Source organism: Eurytemora carolleeae, unplaced genomic scaffold (assembly GCF_000591075.1).
Source record: "Eurytemora carolleeae unplaced genomic scaffold, Eaff_2.0 scaffold210, whole genome shotgun sequence".
Classification (NCBI taxonomy): Eukaryota; Metazoa; Arthropoda; class Copepoda; order Calanoida; family Temoridae; genus Eurytemora; species Eurytemora carolleeae.
The window spans coordinates 147,160-169,276 of record NW_019396102.1 but is presented as its reverse complement, the minus strand read 5'-3'; the positions used below and the strand labels follow the sequence as shown (position 1 = coordinate 169,276).

General features: G+C 32.8%; 2 protein-coding genes across 2 annotated transcripts; one reads left to right on the top strand and one right to left on the bottom strand.

Annotated features, from left to right (window-relative positions):
• Nucleotides 1–5,001: 5,001 nt before the first annotated feature.
• On the top strand, nucleotides 5,002–16,472 carry LOC111694987 (hexokinase type 2). The gene is made up of 10 exons (XM_023464100.1): nucleotides 5,002–5,053; nucleotides 6,619–6,774; nucleotides 7,429–7,536; nucleotides 11,406–11,502; nucleotides 12,617–12,849; nucleotides 13,678–13,929; nucleotides 14,020–14,279; nucleotides 14,335–14,566; nucleotides 15,070–15,189; nucleotides 15,830–16,472. Exons 1-10 carry the CDS (start codon nucleotides 5,046–5,048, stop codon nucleotides 15,975–15,977), a joined length of 1,614 nt encoding a protein of 537 aa, XP_023319868.1. The 5' UTR covers nucleotides 5,002–5,045; the 3' UTR covers nucleotides 15,978–16,472.
• Nucleotides 16,473–16,478: 6 nt separating this feature from the next.
• LOC111694989 (serine proteinase stubble) lies at nucleotides 16,479–22,065 on the bottom strand (the record flags this gene model as incomplete). The annotated part of the gene is made up of 6 exons (XM_023464102.1): nucleotides 16,479–17,197; nucleotides 17,452–17,612; nucleotides 19,271–19,442; nucleotides 21,479–21,579; nucleotides 21,743–21,858; nucleotides 21,932–22,065. Coding segments are annotated over 6 exons (729 nt in total), but the record flags the coding sequence as incomplete, so codon positions are not given.
• Nucleotides 22,066–22,117: the final 52 nt, after the last annotated feature.

The following is a 22,117-nucleotide window of genomic DNA, read 5'->3' as shown; positions in this document are numbered from 1 at the left end:
ACAGTTTTTATATGCTGAGCCGGACACAAGGAGAAGGAGAGTAGGGGAACATTAAATCAGCTGTTCTACGACATTTTCTGCCATCTTTCATATATTTATTCAAATATTCTATTGTTAACATTTTGAATCGTCAAGCTCCAATCAGGAGTGGAACGATATGAATACAAGACAGGAGCAGGAACTATATAAATATAAGACAGGAGTAGAAACTATACATATATTAATGTAAGAAAGGAGGAACTAAAAACAAGAGGAGAAGGAACTATAAAAATGCCGGGCGCTGCGGCCACATGATCAATTATATCCATGTGTTACATATAAGATCCATGTACAAAATTGATAGGAGGGGGGTGGTCGAAAAATCGTTTTCCGCATATTAGCATGTTACTCATTAGTTTGATATCTTTTAACTCTCTTCAAAAAGCTTCAACCTAACTTATTACCCCTGTAATTCGACCTGACGAAACTTCAGTTAAGGCTTAAAACTTGGTCTCATAAAAACTTGACAAAGCATTCAAAATAAATATACATAATATATATTTATTTCATTTTTGATGAACATATTACATACAGATATTTGTTTCAAATTAAGGCAGAAGACTGTAAAAGTAGTCGTCTATTACATAAAATGTAATTTTCTTCATCTACGACAGGTCTAAATAATAAAACTGCTGTTAATTGCCGGTCACTAAAATCACATTTATTATAATTCCTTTTAATGCAGACTCTGGATCTAATCATCTGAGGCGTTTGTTTCTCTCTATACAGCGTCTCTTATTTGTATCACAAGAAATTATGCATTCTTCGGTTGACAATTATGTCTAGTGTATATAACAGGCATATTACACTAATATATGAATTAGGCACTGTTCATTAAAGTTTGATGTTCATGATCAACCTTGTTGAAGCTGGCGAGTGGCCATTTGAAGAGATCAGTTGTTGTGAAGGCAAGCCGGGCATATATTCAACCTGTACAGAACTGGCGTCCAGAATATCTACGAGTAGGTTAAAGATGGTAGCTTAGTTGCTTAATAGCTCCAGAAGTAGCTGTTTAGCTAATTAGCTCCAGAAGTAGCTAGCAGTGTAGCTGATTAGCTTCTGGAGGGATGAATTTTAGCATATAAGCTCCAAGAGTAGCTGAGGCTTAGCTTATTAACTCCAAGGAGTAGCTGAGGTTTAGCTTAATAGCTCCAGAAGTATCTGAGGTTTAGTTTATTAGCTCCAGGAGTTGCTGATTGTAGGATGAAGGAATAGTGAATTTGTGGATAAGAAGTTTAAGCTTAAGATTGTTATACTCGTCCAATCTTGAGCTGTTTCCGACCAGGAGGCAGTGATTTCGTTTGTTGTCTGGGGTCACCACTTTGGAATTACATTTATTGCTTCTAAATGTAAATACATTATAAATAACGATCCCAGGATCCAACACTTATGATTTGCAGATTTTATAATCCTCTTAGCGATCGGGGATTTCTTCCTTTATAAGAGATTTATTATTATACCTAATATACACCATGTATTTGTTGAACCATGTTGGTAAAATAATTCTTTACATAGCTGCTCTTCTATATACTGTAGCATAAGATCTACAGTAAAGTAGTTTTGCTAGAATTATTTAATTTTCAAAAACAAATAAATAATGACATTAATGATTTATTTTAAAATCCACCAAAAACTATGTAAAAGTCATTCATATTTGTAATTTTTTTTCCGATGATCTAAAAAATTATTATGTGCGTATTTTGGCGTTAAAGATTAGAGATAAAATAATATGGACGTATTATGTGCGTATTCTGGCGTTAAAGATTGAAGATAAAATAATGTGATATGGGACGCTCTGTATAATAAATAACAAGTCTCATGCCATAAATCAGCTTTCCTAAAAAAAGAAAAAAATCAAATCATGACTGAGCTAAAAATAAATCCGCCGCAATCTAGTTTTTTTAAAATCTCAAAATACCGCCATAAATTAGAATTAAGAAAGCTGATTTTTAGCTGAATCATCAATTGTTCAGATTTACAGCTGCACCTAAGGAATGAATGTACTTCATTCTGTTTTCAACTTTGTTAAAAACAATTTTCAAACGAAAAACATTTTCGGATACAATTCATTTTTTATTATTCTTGATTTCATTGAAAGTTCGAAATTCGATATTTTGAACATTTTAATGTTACTATTTCTTAGACATTTAAAAAACTGAATTTATTATATTTATTACTACTTGGCTATTTTATTAATTTTTGCTCCATCAATCAGCATTTTCTCTTCCTTGGTTTTGAGCTAAAAATATCACAATTGAACTGTTATTTAATAGAATCTTCCAATGAAATGTGAAGAAGCTGCTGTTTCTTAACTTTACTACTTTCACCAGTAAACAGTTTTTCTTCATACCTTACATTGTAAACTCCCGTATAGTACCGACCCTACTTTTAGGCAGCTAGAGAAAGTTGTACTGCAGTGCAGATAATGAGAGTAGACGGAAAAGCGGGACTGTACATCAAATGAATAGTCCTCTTAATAATAATAATAATAATAATGCGATAACTTACTGCAATAAAAAAACCTTTCCCGTGTTTTTTCTTTTCCTTTATTTTTTGGGGGAATTCACTAGAGTAAAAGTAACACATTACATTCTGACTTTCAATAAGTCAATAATATCATGTGAGGTATCACGAAAATACCCCAATCGGTTCAGCCGCGTCGATCTTTAAAATATTCAAACTAACAAAACAACAGACAAGGTAAATACTCAGAAATAAGAAAAGAACCGTCTTCTTACATAATATTGCAAAATTGCACAATTTTCCGCTTCATTCGGTAAACTTTAAACTTCAGTAAATAAATCTGTAAACAAGAAGAAATAATTAAACTATAAACTACAATAAATTAATCTGTAAACAAGAAGAAATAATTAAACTGTAAACTACAGTAAACTAATCTGTAAACAAGAAGAAATAATTAAACTGTGAACTACAGTAAATTAATCTGTAAACAAGAAGAAATAATTAAACTGTAAACAAGAAGAACTAAATATGTAAACAAGAAGAACTAAATCTGTAAACAAGAAGAAACAAATCTGTTAACAAGAAAAACTAAATCTGTAAACAAGAAGAAATTATTCTGTAAACAAGAAGAACTAAATCTGTAAACAAGAAGAAATTATTCTGTAAACAAGAAGAAACTAAATCTGTAAACAAGAAGAAATTATTCTGTAAACAAGAAGAACTAAATCTGTAAACAAGAAGAAATTATTCTGTAAACAAGAAGAACTAAATCTGTAAACAAGAAGAAATTATTCTGTAAACAAGAAGAAACAAATCTGTAAACAAGAAGATAAAAATCTGTAAACAAGATGAAATAAAACTGTGAACAAGAAGAAACAAATCTGCTAACAAGAAGAACTAAATCTGTAAACAAGAAGAAATAATTAAACTGTGAACAAGAAGAAACAAATCTTTAAACAAAAAAAACCACATCTGAACATGTAAAACTAGCTTTATAAAATCTGCATTTGGTCGGTCCTGTGTTGTTTCCCAATTTTTTGCATTACCTATCTCTCACTGCAAGTTATACAATCATTATACAATTATACAATCATTATACAATTATACAATATTTAGATTTTTTAGTTTATGTTACCCCCAGGGTACCCATGAGCGAAGAGCTTAATTTATAGATAGAAGAAAGATATATTTATTTATATGTTAGCTATAGCTGACTTAATGGGTGAACCAAATTGGCTGACATTTATTGAGGGAACAATAATAATGATTAATCAGAGATTACCCTGAACAATAATATGATAAATCAGAAATTACCCCTTGGACAATAATATGATAAATCAGAGATTACCCTGGACAATAATATGATAAATCAGAGATTACCCTGGACAATAATATGATAAATCAGAGATTAGCCTGGACAATATATGATTAATCAGAGATTACCCTGGACAATAATTTGATAAGTCAGAAATTACCCTGGACAAAATATGATAAATTAAGGATTACCCTGGACAATAATATGATAAATCAGAGATTACCCTGGACAATATATGATAAATCGGAGATTACCCTGGTCAAAAATATGATAAATAAGAGATTACCCTGGACAATATATGATAAATCAGAGATTACCCTGGACAATAATATGATAAATCAGAGATTACCCTGGACAATAATATGATAAATCAGAGTTTACCCTGGACAATAATATGATAAATCAGAGATTATCCTGGACAACAATATGATTAATCAGAGATTATCCTGGACAATATATGATAAATCAGAGATTACCCCTTGGACAATAATATGATAAATCAGAGATTATCCTGGACAATAATATGATAAATCAGAGATTATCCTGGACAATATATGATAAATCAGAGATTATCCTGAACAATATATGATAAATCAGAGATTACCCTGGACAATAATATGATAAATCAGAGATTACACTGAACAATAATATGATAAATCAGAGATTATCCTGGACAATAATATGATAAATCAGAGATTATCCTGGACAATATTTCAAAATATTTTTATTTCAAACTGCGTTGAGTGTTGTTTTTAGTTTTAATAAGTTGGTCAGAATTTTTCAAGTAAAAACTCATCGTTCGTATTATTATTCAGGTTAACAATTCAAAACTATTTGTTTCTCTAAATACCGAAATTAAAAGTTTTATGAGCGTCCAAGACGAGCTTTCTCTGAGTCCCATAGTATACATATAGTTGTATTTGAAGCAAATATAAATAATATTTAGATATGCATGTATATCAGGAAGATGTAGAAAGCCATGAAGACGGAGAAAGCTGAAATCTTTCATTCAGACATTTATACAACACATTTATAATAAACAAAGTTTAGTTTTGTTTAAACCCCTGGATTTATTATTGCAATCTTTTTCTCCGAATTTCAAAGAGGAGTGGCACTGTGTTAATTATTGCAGCTTCCCTGTCTGAGCTCTCTATCCGCGGGGTAGTTGGTAGTTAGACGTGAGACCTAGGACCAGGAGAACCTGGAGAAAGGAGCGTCCTGAGAAAGGATGGGAAGGTGAACTTGGGAGAAAGGCCGGCTGACGAAACTTACATCGATCTTTATAAATACGCTGATTGCGTAGAAAACTGCGTATATATTTATAGCATATACAACTTGCAAAAATTGTTACGTAAATATTTATTAAGAATTTAAGTTCCAAACAACATAGGTCAGAATAAACATTTCCTAATCTAAATAAATATATATATATATTAAAGATATATGGTGAGCCAATTTTCAGGGGTTTATGATAGTTATATCTTTCAAAAGAAAATAACTCTTAAAACAACTGGATTTGTTTCCAACCTAAAATATGACAAAAAGGGTTGTTTTTATTTCTCCGTAGGCAAAACCTACCTCTAGTGTAGAATTACCCAGCGTATACTTATCTCTAAAGTATGCGGGGAGTCTGGTATAGTATTTACAATAATATAAGCTCAGAATTATTATATATTACATCAGTCAAACTTGGAGCCTTAAGGTACAATGACCTGTTCTTAAAAATGTATCGATACATTTGTTTTTCAGTAAACGTTTAAAAACTCTATTTTGTTATTAATAATTTAAGATTAAAAGAAATCCTTTATGTTTTTGTTGTCCCTCGGAATATAATTTTAAACCACAGATTATGCAGATAGGACATAAGAGGTGGACTGTAGTTTTTGTTTTAGGTTGTAAACTTTGTTGACTTTAACCCTGAAGTGTACTCGTTGTACTCATTAACTCTGGGGAGAAAGTGACCCTAATAGATTTTTAAGTTAAAGTAAACAATCATTCTAAAAAATGATATAATACGAATGACACAGAATTATTCTTATTATTTTTTATTACCTGAAATTACATTCCTTAAATTATTAGTAGGAGTCATTAGAAATATATGTACAGCTGACTCTTATCAGTATAATTTTTCATATTATAGAGTACACTTAGAGCGTCATACAATACTTACAGGGTGTCCCTAATATACTAAATGGTTTCCCTGATATCCTACAGGGTTTCCATTGTCCCTGATATCCTACTGGTTGTCCCTAATATCCTACAGGGTGTTCCTAATATTCTAGGAACCCCTCCTTGATATCCTACAGCGGTGTTTCTGATATCCTACAGGGTGTCCCTGATATCCTACAGGGTGTCCCTGATATCCTACAGGGTGTCCCTGATATCCTACAGGGAGTCCCTTATATCATACAGGGTATCCCTGATATTATTCTGGGTGTTCATATCCTACAGAGTGTCCCTGATATCCTGGAGTCCCTTATATCATACAGGGTATCCGTGATATTATTCTGGGTGTTCATATCCTACAGGGTGTCCCTGATATCCTACAGGGTGTCCCTGATATCCGACAGGGTGTCCCTGATAACCTACAGAGTGTCCCTGGTATTCTACAGGGAGTCCATGATTTGAATTGACAATTATTCGTGATATTTAATAAAAATGGATCCAAATTTGAAATAAAGCAAATAATAAACAATAAATTAATTAACAAATATTTCCAAAAATATATTTAGATTAGAGTTAACAGTAAACACCCTCTTCAGTTCTAAGAATTAATAAAAAAAATAAACATTATTTTACAGAGAAATGTCGGAGCAGAATGATCGGTATCCTAGATCCAGTAGTTTCAAGGACAATGATAAATATGTCCGAACCCGGAGTGGGACGTATGTCAGGAGGGAGTCGGAGGAGTCCTTGAACCAGAAGAGGAGGGAGAGTAATACTATGCCGGAATTTAGGTGATTATTTGTTAGTTATATTGTTATATTAGCTCCAGAAATCTAAGTCATTCAAGTGATATTGGCTCTCAGCGCACTCGACAGAAGAAGAGGATAAAGGAATTGAGTTTCAGCCACAAACTTAAATTTTCTAATCCTTATATATTGGCAACCTAATGGTGGAAACCCTTGATATTTCAAACTTAGGCTATTTGATCTAACAGAATTTATAGTTTGAAATATCTAACGTCTACGAAATTGGATTGCAAAGATATTAGAAAATCAGAGTTTGTGACAAAGACTCAATTCCTTTCTGGGACATTATTGGTACGACTTTGGACCTCATGGCTTATCAAGGCTTGATTTTACGCACAAGTACATATGAGGAAAGCAAAGGAATTGAGTCTTTGCCACAAATTCAAAAATTTTAATGCCTACATCTTTGCGACCTGGTGTTGTAAACCTTGATATTTTAAACTTAGTTTAATTAATCCAACATAATTCGAGTTGGAAATATTTACGGTATTAACATTAAATATTACTTCTTTGGTATTCTCGCTAATTTTCATAAAAATGTTTAAACTTTTACTAAAAACCTAAAGCAGCGTAGAATGAAAACACAACAGGGATTAAACGAAGACATGTTATTCTCAATAAAATATTTGTTTTCTTTAGATCAGCATTAAAGGAAAGGTTGGCGAAAACTAGAGATGAATTGCCCCAGGGGTTGATGAGAGAGGTTTTAGAAACATATAAACCAAACCTGCTCACTAGAAGAAGAAGGTTAGTTTTATCCCGTATCATCTATATATATATAATATGTATGTTGTTTGAACCTCTTGATCGCTTCAGCCGTTTTGACGTGAAAGCGGCTGAACTGATCAATATATATATATACTTGCTGAAGGGCCAGGCGTTCCCCGTGGAAAAAAAATGTTGAAAAAAATGTAGAATTTTTTTATAGTCTATAACACCCCCCGGCCACCCATGAGTGTCCACAAAAAAATTCAGCCCAATCGGTCCAGCCGTTTGGCGGCTTTACGCAACATATAAATATACGAATGTTTTGTTTTATAATAAAGATGTTTTGTTCTGAAAGATTTCTTAGAAATGTTGAAATTTGAAAATTGATAATTTATAGATTTATAAATATTAAAAATCATTACGAAATTTAAATTTTTTATTTGTTACATCATTGATTCTAAATTTTTATGAATGTTAATCACTTTTTATTTAAAAAGAATTCCCGGATTTCAGTAAATATAAAAAAAAGAAGGCTTAGAACAGACCGGGGGGATTAAAGGTACTGAATTTGCGTCACAACAAGATACAATCCGCAAAGTGAGGAAAGGAGATTTGTATTTTGAGAACATTTGAAAAATTTGAAAATGTGCCCTCAAAATGCCATTTCGAATTCGTTCGTTTTACATAAAAGAAAAAAATCTTTGAAATTACGTTATTGTTGAACTCAGAGACAGACTTATTGCCTGTTTTTGACATAGCTTAACTTCAGACTAACATTAGAATCAAAAGAGAATGAAAATTGTTTTCTGCAAAAAGCATAAAACAAATTTTATATCCTATAGTTGAGTCTGACTACAGGCCGGAGGTTCAATTTCAGGTTTCTCATTCTTCAAGTTTTATGAGGGGAAACTATTTTACAGCGTAAAAGATAGGCATAAACATGAGGCAGAAATTGAAAGTCCAGATCGAATTTAAGTTCGGTTCTTGTCGCTAAATCTGTTAAAAACTTAACTTAAGTTGGGTCGTCAACTCAAAACTGGTCTCATCAACCTAAACTCTGTGACGAAAATCTTGGTTTAAAGGGAGTGTTCACTAAATAAAGGGGTTAAATGATAGACCAAAATGAATTATTTTAGCTCTATTTAATACTTAAGAGAATTTAATATACCAGCTGTTCAGTGTTCAGTGTTCATTGGACCTTCAAATTATTCAGTCTAAAGATTTCCAAGAAATTATGTATGCCAAAGTTTAAAGTATTACCGATCCATTCACTTTGACTTTAAACCCCTTTTATTTTCGCGAGAATTCCCTTTGCCATGGATTTACCCTTTGCATGGATTTTATTTACAACCTTTAAAAGTTTTATTATAGACTGCAAGAATTTAAAACTTGAAACGTTTAAATATAACCATAGATAAATAAATAAACATAGATAGCTTATGTACGCAAAATCACCAAGAATTGTACAGTCCGCGAACTCATACTTCTAGGGGTCAAAGTGTACTTCAATGATAAGCGGGGTGGTTTGGTGTTTTAATTTAACCATTTGAACAACAATATTTCACTGAGCAATACATCATATTGACGAGAACTGAAGAAGGACATGAGAAGGATTAAGCTAACTTAAATTTCTCTCTACAGAACTCATGTACACCACAAGTACTCAATGACATAAGAATAGCCAATGTTCTCAACCGACCTAGTTAATCTATATAATAGGAATATCTTTAAAAGATCTCTTTACGTTTATATCTTTCAAGATGAAAAATGTCGTCTTATGCGCAATCTATCTTTATCTATGAATATAACCTGTAAGCGGTTGTATTTTCCGGATTATTTCCCCCTTCCTTCAAGATAAAATCCATGAAAATTGCAACGTTTCAATCTATTATTTTCTTTAACTATACCAGAGGTTGAGTCATGCATTGATATTTAATTGTATATTAATATCAGGCGTTTTTTTGGCACGATTCCATGATTTGTAAACTAATTTATTTACAATATATATATATATAATGCAAATGCTATATATATATATATTATAATTACAAGCTGAAGTGCCCGGCGTTGTCCGTGGAATTAAAAAAGATTTGAATTTTAACGATTTTTGTAGCCTATCCACCCTCAGGGTACCATGGGTTCACTTTTAAAAATCAGCCAATTTGGTCTAGCCGTTTGGCCAGCTATAGCTAACATAAAAGTATTTGGATATGAGCGAAGAGCTTTATTATTCATTTATTGTAAGTAAATATTATTTAGCGATACATACCTTTTAAAATAAGTTGCAGGATTATTTAGATGAAAATGTATAGTATCTTATATTATATAAAGTTTGGGTTTTGATCCTAAATTCTCATGTGTCTAGTTTTTCTAGAAATAATGCTTATTCTCAAAAATGATTAAACATGACAAAAAATCGAAAAAAATGCGTTAGTTAAAATTAAAAGGCATGATAAATTAACAAATTAACTAAGTTCTTGCCACAAACTCTAATTTTCTAATCCCAATATCTTTGCAACCTAATGTTGTAGAACTTTGACATTTTAAACTATAAATTCTATTATACCATATAATTTAAGTTTGAAATATTAAAGGTTAGCATCATCAGATTTCAAAGATATAGGGATAAAAATTTGGGTTTGTGGCAAAAACTCAGATTCTTTACAAAAACTATTTACACAAAACTAATTCAATATTTATATCATTCATTGATTCAACCCATTTATGATTTACAAAAACACGAAGTGTCAACATTTTCTTATTTACTAATTTTATTGATTTATATGATATATATCTATACATTCTTTGCTTGTTTGTCTGTTTGTTTGTAGCCAATAAACGTCAAAACGGCTGAACCGATCGGGCCCACTTTTTGTGTGGGACCTCACATGACCCCAGGGAAGGTTTGAGGATGATCAAAATTTAAAAGATTGTTCCCATAAATTTAGAAAATCCCAAAATTTTTTTATAAAATCCGCGAAATTTTTTGTTATTTTTTTATATTTTACAAAGAGCAGATGCTCACTGCAGATAGAGCCACCATTAAAAGCTTATATTGAAGATGGCGCGAAGCGCCCTAAAGCCTAGTATATAATAATGATGTTTTTAAGAAGTTGTAAAATGGAAAAAGCTGGTATTATTATACTGAATAATGAATACTAAAATACTATTTCAATAGTTTTGCTTAAATAGATTCAAGATGTGGCAGTTGCGTGTGTTCAATTAATATTCTTTTACAGATGCAATAATGTTCTACGAACTCTGTTTTTTTTAATTGTTGGACATGAAAAGATTTAACTAAAGTTAAAAACTTTGTTTTGAATCTTTATTTTTAGGGCTATAAAATAGAAAAAGAGTCAGAAAGATAAGACAAAAAGTCGGTCCATGTTTTAATATTTAGTAAAATAAGAAATTGAGTTTTTGTCACAAACTCTAATTTTCATATCATATATCTTTTAACCTGATGGTCATGTAAACTTTGAATATTTGATCTCGCCGAATTCATAGTTTGAAATATCAAAGTTCTACGACATTATAGGTTACAAAATTTGAGTTTGTAGCCGAAAACTGAATTATTTTTTTGTCATTGTACACAGCTGTGAGAGAGCTCCCCAATAAAACTTTTTTGGGTTTGTGCTAAGCGGTCAAAAGTAAAAACCTGCAATTTTTTAAAACTTTCTCCCCACACCGAGTAACCATTATTCAAAAATATTTTATTTAATAATTATCTTTGCATCTATATATCTATATATATATGCATCTTTGTTTTCTGTTTGTTTGTTTGTCAGATCATAACTTATGAACCCGTTGATCTTTATACCCTAAATAATTTGGTAATTCGTTAGAACTGTTTTTGTTTTAGTTTTGTTCCCAAGCTGGTGTTTATATTTTATCATTTTATCCTGCAGATTGATCGAGGATTGTGTGAGAGATCTTCTATTAAACAACGATCATATCCATGTAGTAGAGCAACAGATGAGACAAGCTATCAAATTCGGACTTCAGGTTAGACAGTCAGAACTTTTTGGGAAGATACATGCTAGTAAATATATAACTGCTCAGAGCTCGTGTGCTGGATACCCTTATCCCGTTGACTCAATCTAAATACCCACTGTGGAGTGTGCGGACACATTTGATTTTCTGCTTTATTCTCTCTATTAGATGTCTCTGCTGCAGGTTCCGACTAATTAGAGTTCTCTCATTGGTCGCGCGCAAAATGTCATGGCTTCTGATTGGCTGTTCGGTTTTTGCAAACGACACTTTGATTGGTTAAATTTTAGAATTGGATATTGAATAAGATAATTTAATCTGCAGATTAAAAGAGCAGTCTAAGCATTTGTCTCAATATCCTTAATACAAGAGTTTCCAGCTAAGGCTATGTTTTGTTTATATTCCTCCCAGAAACTGAAGTACACTAATTTGTAAACAGAGATATTGGGTGTAATCTTCCTTAGACAATAGATTTGAGGTTTTGAATTATATTTTGTTATTAAGAGATTTCAAGGATAAAAAACAGATCTGCAGCTATGCATGACTTTACACTTTTTATTCCAACTTATAGCTTATGGAAGGAAATTACTATGGGCCATAAACTCAAATTCTATATATGGATTCACAACGGTACCCTTTTACCCCTGTATCTAGCTGAGTCACAATTAGAAAGATATAGCTGTTTTTCTATGTTGAAAATTTTATAATTCTGAACCTTTCCTGCGTTGTCTCTGAAATATAGTTACGGAATTTACTTTTTTAGAGAAAACAACTATTTAAAAAAAAAATCAGTTTTTGGTTGAAAAAAAAAGGACATCTCATTCATTATTGATAGAACACAGGTTCTATGGGTACGGTTGTGAATTGTTTATGTCACTCTAGAAATGAAGAATCAATTGAAATTAAGTTTCCAGCCCTTTAATATTGTATTCTATATCAGTCCCTTAAATATTGTATTCTATATCAGTCCCTTGAATATTGTATTCTATATCAGTCCCTTTAATATTGTATTCTATATCAGTCCCTTTAATATTGTATTCTATATCAGTCCCTTTAATATTGTATTCTATACCAGTCCCTTTAATATTGTATTCTATACCAGTCCCTTTAATATTGTATTCTATATCAGAAAGCAACCCACGATGATGCCAGTGTGAAATGTTTCCCCACCTATGTCCGCGAACTCCCGAACGGAAGTGAGCACGGGAAGTTCCTCTCTCTTGATCTCGGAGGAACCAACTTCAGGGTCATCTTCATGGAGCTGACGGAGTCGAAGGAGTTTATGATGGACAGTAAGATCTATGCAATCCCCCAGGATGTGATGACCGGTCCTGGTTTACAACTATTCGATCATATTGCAGAGTAAGTGTGACTGAGGAATTGGATATTTTGACCTGTTAGAAAATGATTTTCGACCATTGTATGAAAAATATTTTTATCGACAAAGATATGTTTGTTATGCATAACATTTTTGAGGAAAAATATAGAAGACGTTTTACCACGCATCTAAAACAAAATATAATCCATTCAAACTAAAAAGAAAGATGTCACCCTTGCAAGAAAAATAATTTCTAAGTTAATTTTTTTTTATTTTTGCATGAAACAAATTTTACATTGCAAAAACTGATTAGTTATTGAAAAATAATTGTATCCCATGGGGAACATTGGAATATTATTAAAAGTTTAATTATTACAGTTTTTTTATTTCTTGAAACTTCACTTGTGAAATCTAAGAATATGTTAAAGATATTGAAAACTAATTAACATTTTGTTGTAAGGATTAATAATTTGTCGGATAGAAAGCAGAAATTGCATTTTTCAACTGTTAATTCTGTAAAAGTTAAACTAATTGCAAAATCAGCAGAACATTAATCATTCTGCCGGGATTCAGTACCCCCCCCCCTTCTTACTAGCAAAATATTTTATAATTAGGAAGGATGGGGTAAGGGTTAAGCATCCCTTTCCCGTCCTTTTCCTTCTCATACTTTTCCAAGTAGGAATGAGGTGGTAGGTGTTCAGCCCCCCGTTCCCGTCCACTTCCTTCTCAAACTTGCAAAAGGGGGTGCTAGGGGATACGACCTCCCCATTCTCCCCCATTCCTTTTCACTTGCAAAATATGTATGCGGTGGCAGGGTCAGCCCCCCCCCCCCGCAACTTTATGCACATATTTAGAACCCAAATATTATTCAGGTGTTTGTCCAACTTTGTTCATGATCGTGGACTAGAGAAGGAGAGTTTACCCCTAGGTTTCACCTTCTCCTTCCCCCTGGAGCAGCAGGGTCTAGCTCAAGCTATCCTGGTAACCTGGACCAAAGGGTTCAGCTGTGAAGGAGTGGAGGGAACAGATGTTGTCGATCATCTTCAGAAAGCTTTGGCTAGGAGAGGAGATGTAAAGATAGAAGTGTGTGCTATACTTAATGACACAACAGGATGTCTCATGAGGTAGAATTTTAAAAAAATAAAATAATAAAAAATGTAGTTTTTGCATTGACATTCGATATGAATAAAATGGTTGATGTATCTGTATTCTAGTTGTGCCTGGAAGGATAGTAGGTGTAGGATTGGTCTAATCCTAGGAACTGGAACTAATGCCTGCTACCTAGAGGATATCAAGAATATAGAGAACCTAGACCCAAATATGTTCCCGGGCCAGGACCATATGGTTGTTAATACTGAGTGGGGAGCATTCGGAGACAATGGAGAACTAGATTTCGTCCGAACCAAGTGGGATAAGGCTGTTGACGAGATGTCAGTTAATCCGGGAAAACAGATTTTTGAGAAAATGATAAGTGGTAAGTTATTTGGTTTTAAAAATTTTATCACAAAATATGAAAACTTGTATTCCAGGAATGTATATGGGTGAGTTGATCCGTCAGGTTCTAGTGGATCTTATGAAGGATGATCTCATCTTTGTTGGAGCAGAGAGAGATAAGATCCTGGAGCGAGGAAGTTTCTTCACGAGGTTTGCATCCGAGATAGAATCTGATCCAGTAGGAGAGTATACCAGGGCTAGACAAGCATTAGAGGAGGTTGGGTTGGATTCTGATGATATATCTGATGATGATTGCTCGGCCCTCAGGTACCCGAACCCTGCCAACAATATACCCTTTTTTCTGAGAATGTTTTTCTCCAGATTTCTAATTAATTTCTATAATTTCAAAACTCTTTCATATCTATATTTTACATTTACAGCTGTAGACTAATAAACATGATACTTATCGTCTTAAAACAAGTTTTTTTCTTCATATTTTTGATATTTCAATCTACGACTTTTTGATTAACAGAATTAATAGTAATGTGTAGTTATTAGAAATTTAGTGAAAAAGAAAATCCATTAAACTAGAGAAAAATATTCACAAAAAATTGCTTGCTTGCGATCAAAATTTGTATTAGTAAGTTTGAACGTAAATTGTTTTACCCCGGAATCCGGATCATAAAAAATTCCGGGTCAAATTGTTGCCCCTTTCTGTCAAAAAAAAATTATCACTGATAATAATATTTTTGGTAAAGACATTTTTACAGCTAACCTATGGATGTTTAAAAACCAGCAATTTTATAACAAGCCTAGACTTGAATTTCTAGGTTTGTATGTGAGTCGGTTAGCCGGCGTGCTAGTATGATGGCTAGTGCAGGGATCACTGCTTTACTCAAGAAGATGGATTACAAGGATGTTGTAATTGCTATCGATGGATCATTGTTCAGGTTCAACATTTTTAAATAATAAAAAAAATTTAAAGCATATAAAATAAAAGCACTCAATATAAAAAATAAAAGCTCTTTCATTGGAATTAGATATCGTCTTTGATCCACGGGGCATTTATTCATGAAGACAAAGTAGAATTCCAACTAAAACAATTGCTAACGGAATCTTCTTGTTTTGGGATTTCCAAATTGTGTTTTGCGACTTTTATCCATATAACAGGAAATATGTATATTGTGAACGCAAACCAAAACAGGGTTTCCCCCAAAAAAACATTACAATTAGAACGGAGGTATAGTAAAAAAGGAACTGAGATTTTGCCACAAACTCAAATTTTTAAAATCCCTATGTCTTTACAACCTGTTGGTGTAAAACTTTGATATTCTCAAACTTAGTCTATTTGATTCAACAGATTTCATAGTTTGAACTATTAAAGGTCTACTATATCGAGTTTTAAAGATATAAGAATAACAACATCTGAGTTTGTGTAAGACACGATTCTTAAAATCAAACGCATACATGTTGTATATACACTCTTTAGCTTTTCAGAGTTAGTTAAAAAAGATGGTTGGTCCTGATATTGTCTCCTGATTTTTTTGGACACTCATATCTTAGATTTTTATTATTAAATTATGTTTTTAGATTCCATCCGCATTTCAAGAACGTGATGCAGAGCAGAATTTCTCAGATGATGGGAGTTAATTATAAGTTTGATCTTCTCCTTTCTGAGGACGGATCTGGACGCGGAGCAGCTCTAGTAGCTGCAGTTCTTAAACGAGGAAAGAACTAGAGGTTCAGTTGAACGTATTAGTTAAAAGTATTATTAGATTTCATTTATGTCCAGATAGGTTTAGACAATTTAACTGTTGTAGAGAGTGTTTACATAGATTAATTAACAATAATAGATTGGACACTGCATGTAGTCTTTTTTAGATTTAGAGGTTTCACGTTCACAATAACCATGAGGCAGAAGCCCATAGGAGTTCCACGCAGGCAGCATTGAATAACAAGACAGAAAGGAGCATGCGCTGCCTGCGCTTCTGCCTCAGGGTTATTGTGAACGAAAAACCTCTAAATCTTAAAAGACTACATGTAGTGTCCAATCTGTTATTGTTAATTAATCTATGGCTGTACGGTTGTGCAGCTGTACCTGTACATCTTTAAAGCTGTACACTCTCTCTGTTGTTTATCATGTACACAATAAAGTGTAATTTGTTAAAAATATCGAGTAGTAATATTATTAAAATAAGTTTGAGATTAAAAATTAAATATATTTTGCGCTAAATCGTCTTCCTTTTTCTACCAAAAGTAAACATAATATTGTATAACTTAATATAGTCCCATCACATACAATATACATGGTTTTATTAAGTCAGGGATACGTTATAAATTTTACAGCACACATTTTTAACATTAAACTACGTAGTAAAACTTGTCATTACAATGAATAAATAGATAATTTTGTCATTCTAAGGTATTTACCAAATTAGTTTTATTATCTGACATGTTATTATACACGTCAATTACATTTTCTCGGAATAAGTCCCCGGTTCTTAATTCTTTGATAAAAACACGTTGCACTTTGTACTCAAAACTCTACATTTATTCAATTTAAAGAAAACAAAAATTTTCGATTCAAGCATTTTATAAATTAAATTATATTGATACGCAATCAACATGGCGTGAATGGTACCATATCAGACATTATCTAGTTCAGCAAATAAAAAGACCTAGATATAGGTATATCATTTAAACAATATATAATAAATCCAAAAAGAAAATGTTTATGTGGAGAATTAATTTTCTGTCAATTCAAAAATAACAAAGCTTAACTTGTTGTTCAAGAGTTCACACTTTTTCAAGAACCCCTTAGCGTACTTTTCAATAACCTTGAAAATGTTCACAGATTTTCTAAAAACTAAGTTCTTCAAAGTTTTCTCCAATTTAGTTTTAAGATCCTGAGATTTAAGATAACATAGACTCCTGGATCCAGTTCGTATAGTAGTTGACCTGAAATATAGATAAGATTAAAAAGATTTATTAGATAAAACAAATAAGATAAGTCGGACAAAGTGTGAAAAACATAGAATTTTTAGATAAAATGAAAAAAATTTGAGATGTTATTTCTATGAAATGTTTCTTTTACAGTTCCTCTAATACTCAGATATTGATAAAAATAAAGTATCTATCTATAGTTCGTCAATATATTCATTAGAACTTATGTTTAGCACGTTTATCTAAAGAATGAAATATGCTTACAATACCTTGACATAAACTCCTGGAACATGTTTCTGTCCGCATCCTATTCCCCAGGACACTAAACCTGCCAGGTTCCAAACTCCTCCAGCAGTTTCACAAACTAGAGGACTCCCTCCATCCCCCTTACAGGAGTCCTTTCCCTCCTCTCCACCAGCACAGATAAACCCTAGGATATAATCATTAACCTGGTTTCTTGGTTATATCTGTTATATTTGGTTACACCAAGTTCCCCGATCTCAATTTGAGGCAAATTGGTCCAGGGGGTTCGTTAGCTATGATCTGACATTCAATCAAACAGAAAAACCAAGATCACCTAACATATATAGGTATCTAGATAAAAATTATATCTCGATTCAAAGTATACCTGGATACAAAATATACATTGATCCAAAATATAATATGATACAAAGTATACCTGCATATAACAAAATATACCTTGAAACTAAGTCTACCTTGATGCAAAATGTACCTGGATACAAATTAGACCTGAATACAAAGTACACCTACATCCAAAGTAGACCTTAATCCAAAGTATACCTGAGCTGAAAACTTTAGAATGGTGGATATCGGGATTAATGCTTAATCCACTCTTTTTCTTTATCTCGAGATTAAATATTGCTTGTTCTCCTCTCATTTTTAATCTCCAGATTAATTATCCGATCAGGATTAAGGATATCCCATTCAAAAGTTTTCAGCTCTGGATAAAAAGTAGACCTGGATACAAAGTAGACCTGGATACAAATTAGACCTGGATACAAAGTAGACCTGGATACAAAGTAGACCTACATCCAAAGTCATCCAAAGAAGACCTTAATCCAAAGTAGACCTGGATACAAAGTAGACCTTGATACAAAGTAGCCCTTGATACAAAGTAGACCTACATCCAAAGTAGACCTACATCCAAAGTACACCTTAATCCAAAGTAGACCTGGATACAAAGTAGACCTGGATAAAAAGTAGACCTGAATACAAATTAGACCTGGATAAAAAGTAGACCTACATCCAAAGTAGACCTTAATACAAAGTAGACCTGGATAAAAAGTGTACCTGGATTCAAAGTAGACCTGGATACAAAGTAGACCTGGATACAAAGTAGACCTGGATACAAAGTAGACCTACATCCAAAGTAGACCTAAATCCAAAGTAGACCTTAATCCAAAGTAGACCTGGATACAAAGTAGACCTACATCAAAAGTAGACCTTAATTCAAAGTAGACTTGGATACAAAGTAGACCTGGATAAAAAGTAAACATGGATACAAAGTAGACCTGGATACAAAGTAGACCTGGATACAAAGTAAACCTGGATACAAAGTATACCTGGATACAAAATAGACCTGCATACAAAATATATCTGGATACAAAGTATACTTGGATACAAAGTATACTTGGATACAAAGTATATCTGGATACAAAGTATACCTGGATACAAAGTATACCTGGATACAAAGTATACCTGGATGCAAAGTGTACCTGGATACAAAGTTTATCTGGATACAAAGTATACCTGGATGCAAAGTGTACCTGGATACAAAGTTTATCTGGATACAAAGTGTACCTGGATGCAAAGTGTACCCGGATACAAAGTTTATCTGGATGCAAAGTGTATCTGGGTACAAAGTAGAAATGGATACAAAGTATACCTGGATACAAAGTATACCTGGATACAAAGTAGAACTGGATACAAAGTAGACCTGGATACAAAGTAGACCTGGATACAAAGTAGAACTGGATACAAAGTAGACCTGGATACAAAGCTGGATACAAAGTAGACCTGGATACAAAGTAGAACTGGATACAAAGTAGACCTGGATACAAAGTGTACCTGGATGAAGGAAGAAGTCTGGTCCAAGCCTGGTTCTCTGAAGTTTGGATTGACAATCTCTTGAATCTAGAACAGGTACATCAACTTCCTTGAGAAGATGTTGATAGTTTCCTCCGTCTCCAAAAGTATCTTTTCCCCACCCAGACACAAAACAACGGTAGTTTGTAAACTCCTAAATAAACAAGGTTTAGAAAATATCAGAATTGTTTTAAGAAATTTAAATGGAAAAAGTATTAAAGAAGATCTGAATTAAAGTTAAAATTTTAACTCGTGATGATCAAAATATAAATATAATATAATACCCTGGAGGATTATGGGGAAGGATTAAGGAACAATTAATTGAGAATAAGAGTATTTAGAAAAGAGAATGGAGGATCGAGAATTAGAGACTTAGGGATTAATATGAAAAAAAGGATTGAGAAATAGTGGATTAGGGAATAATATTAAGGGACAAAGGATATTGAGAAATAGTACATTAGGGATTAATATGAAGGGGCAAGGAAATTGAGAAATAGTGGATTAGGGATTAATATAAAGGGGTAAGGGGATTGAGAAATAGTGGATTAATGGATTAATATGAAGGGACAAAGGATATTGAGAAATAGTGGAAAAGGGATTAATATGAAGGGACAAAGGATATTGAGAAATAGTGGATTAGGGATTAATATGAAAGGACAAAGGATATATTGAGAAATAAAGGATTGGGGATTACTATGAATAGTCAATGATATTAAGAATGAGTGGATTAGGGATTAATATGATGTGACTAGGGAAATTGAGAAATAGAGAATTAGGGATCAATATTATGGGGCAAGAAAAATTGAGAAATAGTGGATTAGGGATTAATATGAAGGGACAAATAATATTGAGAAATAGTGGATTAGTGATTAATATGAAGGGACAAAGGATATTGAGAAATAGTTGATAAGGGATTAATATGAAGGGACAAATGATATTGAGAAATAGTGGATTAGGGATTGATATGAAGGGACAAAGGATATTGAGAAATAGTTGATTAGAGATTAATATGAAGGGAAAAAGGATATTGAAAAATAGTGGATTAGGGATTAATATGAAGGGACAAATGATATTGATAAGTAGTGGATTAGGGATTAATATGATGGGACAAATGATATTGTGAAATAGTGGATTAGGGATTAATATGAAGGAACAAATAATATTGTGAAATAGTGCCTTAGGGATTTCTAGGAAGGGTCAAGGATATTGCAAGAATGAGAGGATAAGGGATGAATACGACGGGTCAAAAGAATGAGAGGATTAGGGATGATGATAAAGTAATGTTGGGATGAGGATGAAGAGACAACGGAAATAAAGAATGAGAGGAATAGGAATGAGAATGATGTATTGTCTGTCTGGAAACGGCGATATGTGTTCTGTATTCTACTTGGAACTAGAGAAATGTGTACTGTATTCTACCTTGAACTAAAGATATGCGAACTGTATTCTACCTTGAACTAAAGATATGCGTACTGTATTCTACCTTGAACTGGAGATATTTGTACTGTATTCTACCTGGAACTGGAGATATGTGAACCATGTATTCTACCTGGAAGTGGAGATATAAGTAATGTATTCTACCTGGAACCAGGGAGATATGTGTACTGTATTTTACATGGAACTGGAGATATGTATATTGTATTCTTCCTAGAACTAAAGTATCCTGAAGAATGCCTAGCATGAAACATGATGTCGATGTTCTGTGTTCTACCAGAAACTGGTGATATGCCTACTGCATTCTACCTGGAACTGGAGATATGTGAGCTGTATTCTACCTGGAAATAGAGATATGTGAACTGTATTCTACCTGAAACTAGAGATATGTGTACTATATTCTACCTGGAATTGGAGATATGTGTACTATATTCTACCTGGAATTGGAGATATGTGTACTATATGCTCCCTGTAATTGGAGAATGTGTACTGTATTCTACCTGGAACTGGAGATATGTGTGCTGTATTATACCTAGAACAAAAGATACGTGTACTTTATTCTACCTGGAACTGGATATATGTGAACTGTATTATACCTGGAACTGGAGATATGTGTACTATATTCTACCTGGAATTGGAGATATGTTTACTGTATTCTACCTGGAACTAGAGAAATGTGAACTGTATTCTACCTGGAACTAGAGATATGTGTACTGTATACTAGCTGAAACTGGAGTTACGTGTACTGTATTCTACCTGGAACGGATCTGGAAGACAAACTGGAGATATGTGAGGGTTCCGGAGAAAGTCTATGAACCCGTCAAGTTTTATGATCGCAATATCGTTGTATAGATTCCCTGAACAAAAATAAGATTTCAACCTTTATATTATTTTTAAAATTAATAAAAGGATTGCATTTTCAAACTTAATTAAGTTTTTCTTTATAAAGATATGAACATAGTAGTTTTTTATTTAAAATAACTGAACAGTTGAAGTGTTGTTTTTAAAAATCTTATTTTCCTGGAGTGTACTCAGGGTGTACTCGAATACTGAGAACATCTAACTCTAGGTTTGGATAGAACTCACTGTCATTGTTTACATCCCATTCTCCCAACCTTACTCTCAGTTGTTCAGATCTAAACCATAATAATTTACATATTAGTCATATTTTTAAAATTAGAATAATTTGATAATAAAAATGAAATTTGCCTGTACTGTATGATACAATGAGCTGCTGTTAGAAGATGAGAGTTATCTATTAATGATCCTCCGCATACATAAACATTATCATATTCTTCCTTCTTCAATAGAGCAGCTTGCCAGGGATACTCTCCTGTACATAAACATTATAATATTCTTCCTTCTTCAATAGAGCAGCTTGCCAGGGAAACTCTC

Excerpts from the sequence above, each read along its gene's own strand:
- LOC111694987 (XM_023464100.1), top strand. Across the intron at positions 6,775-7,428 it reads AATACTATGCCGGAATTTAG|ATCAGCATTAAAGGAAAGGT; the intron begins GTGATTATTTGT and ends TGTTTTCTTTAG. Across the intron at positions 12,850-13,677 it reads CTATTCGATCATATTGCAGA|GTGTTTGTCCAACTTTGTTC; the intron begins GTAAGTGTGACT and ends AATATTATTCAG.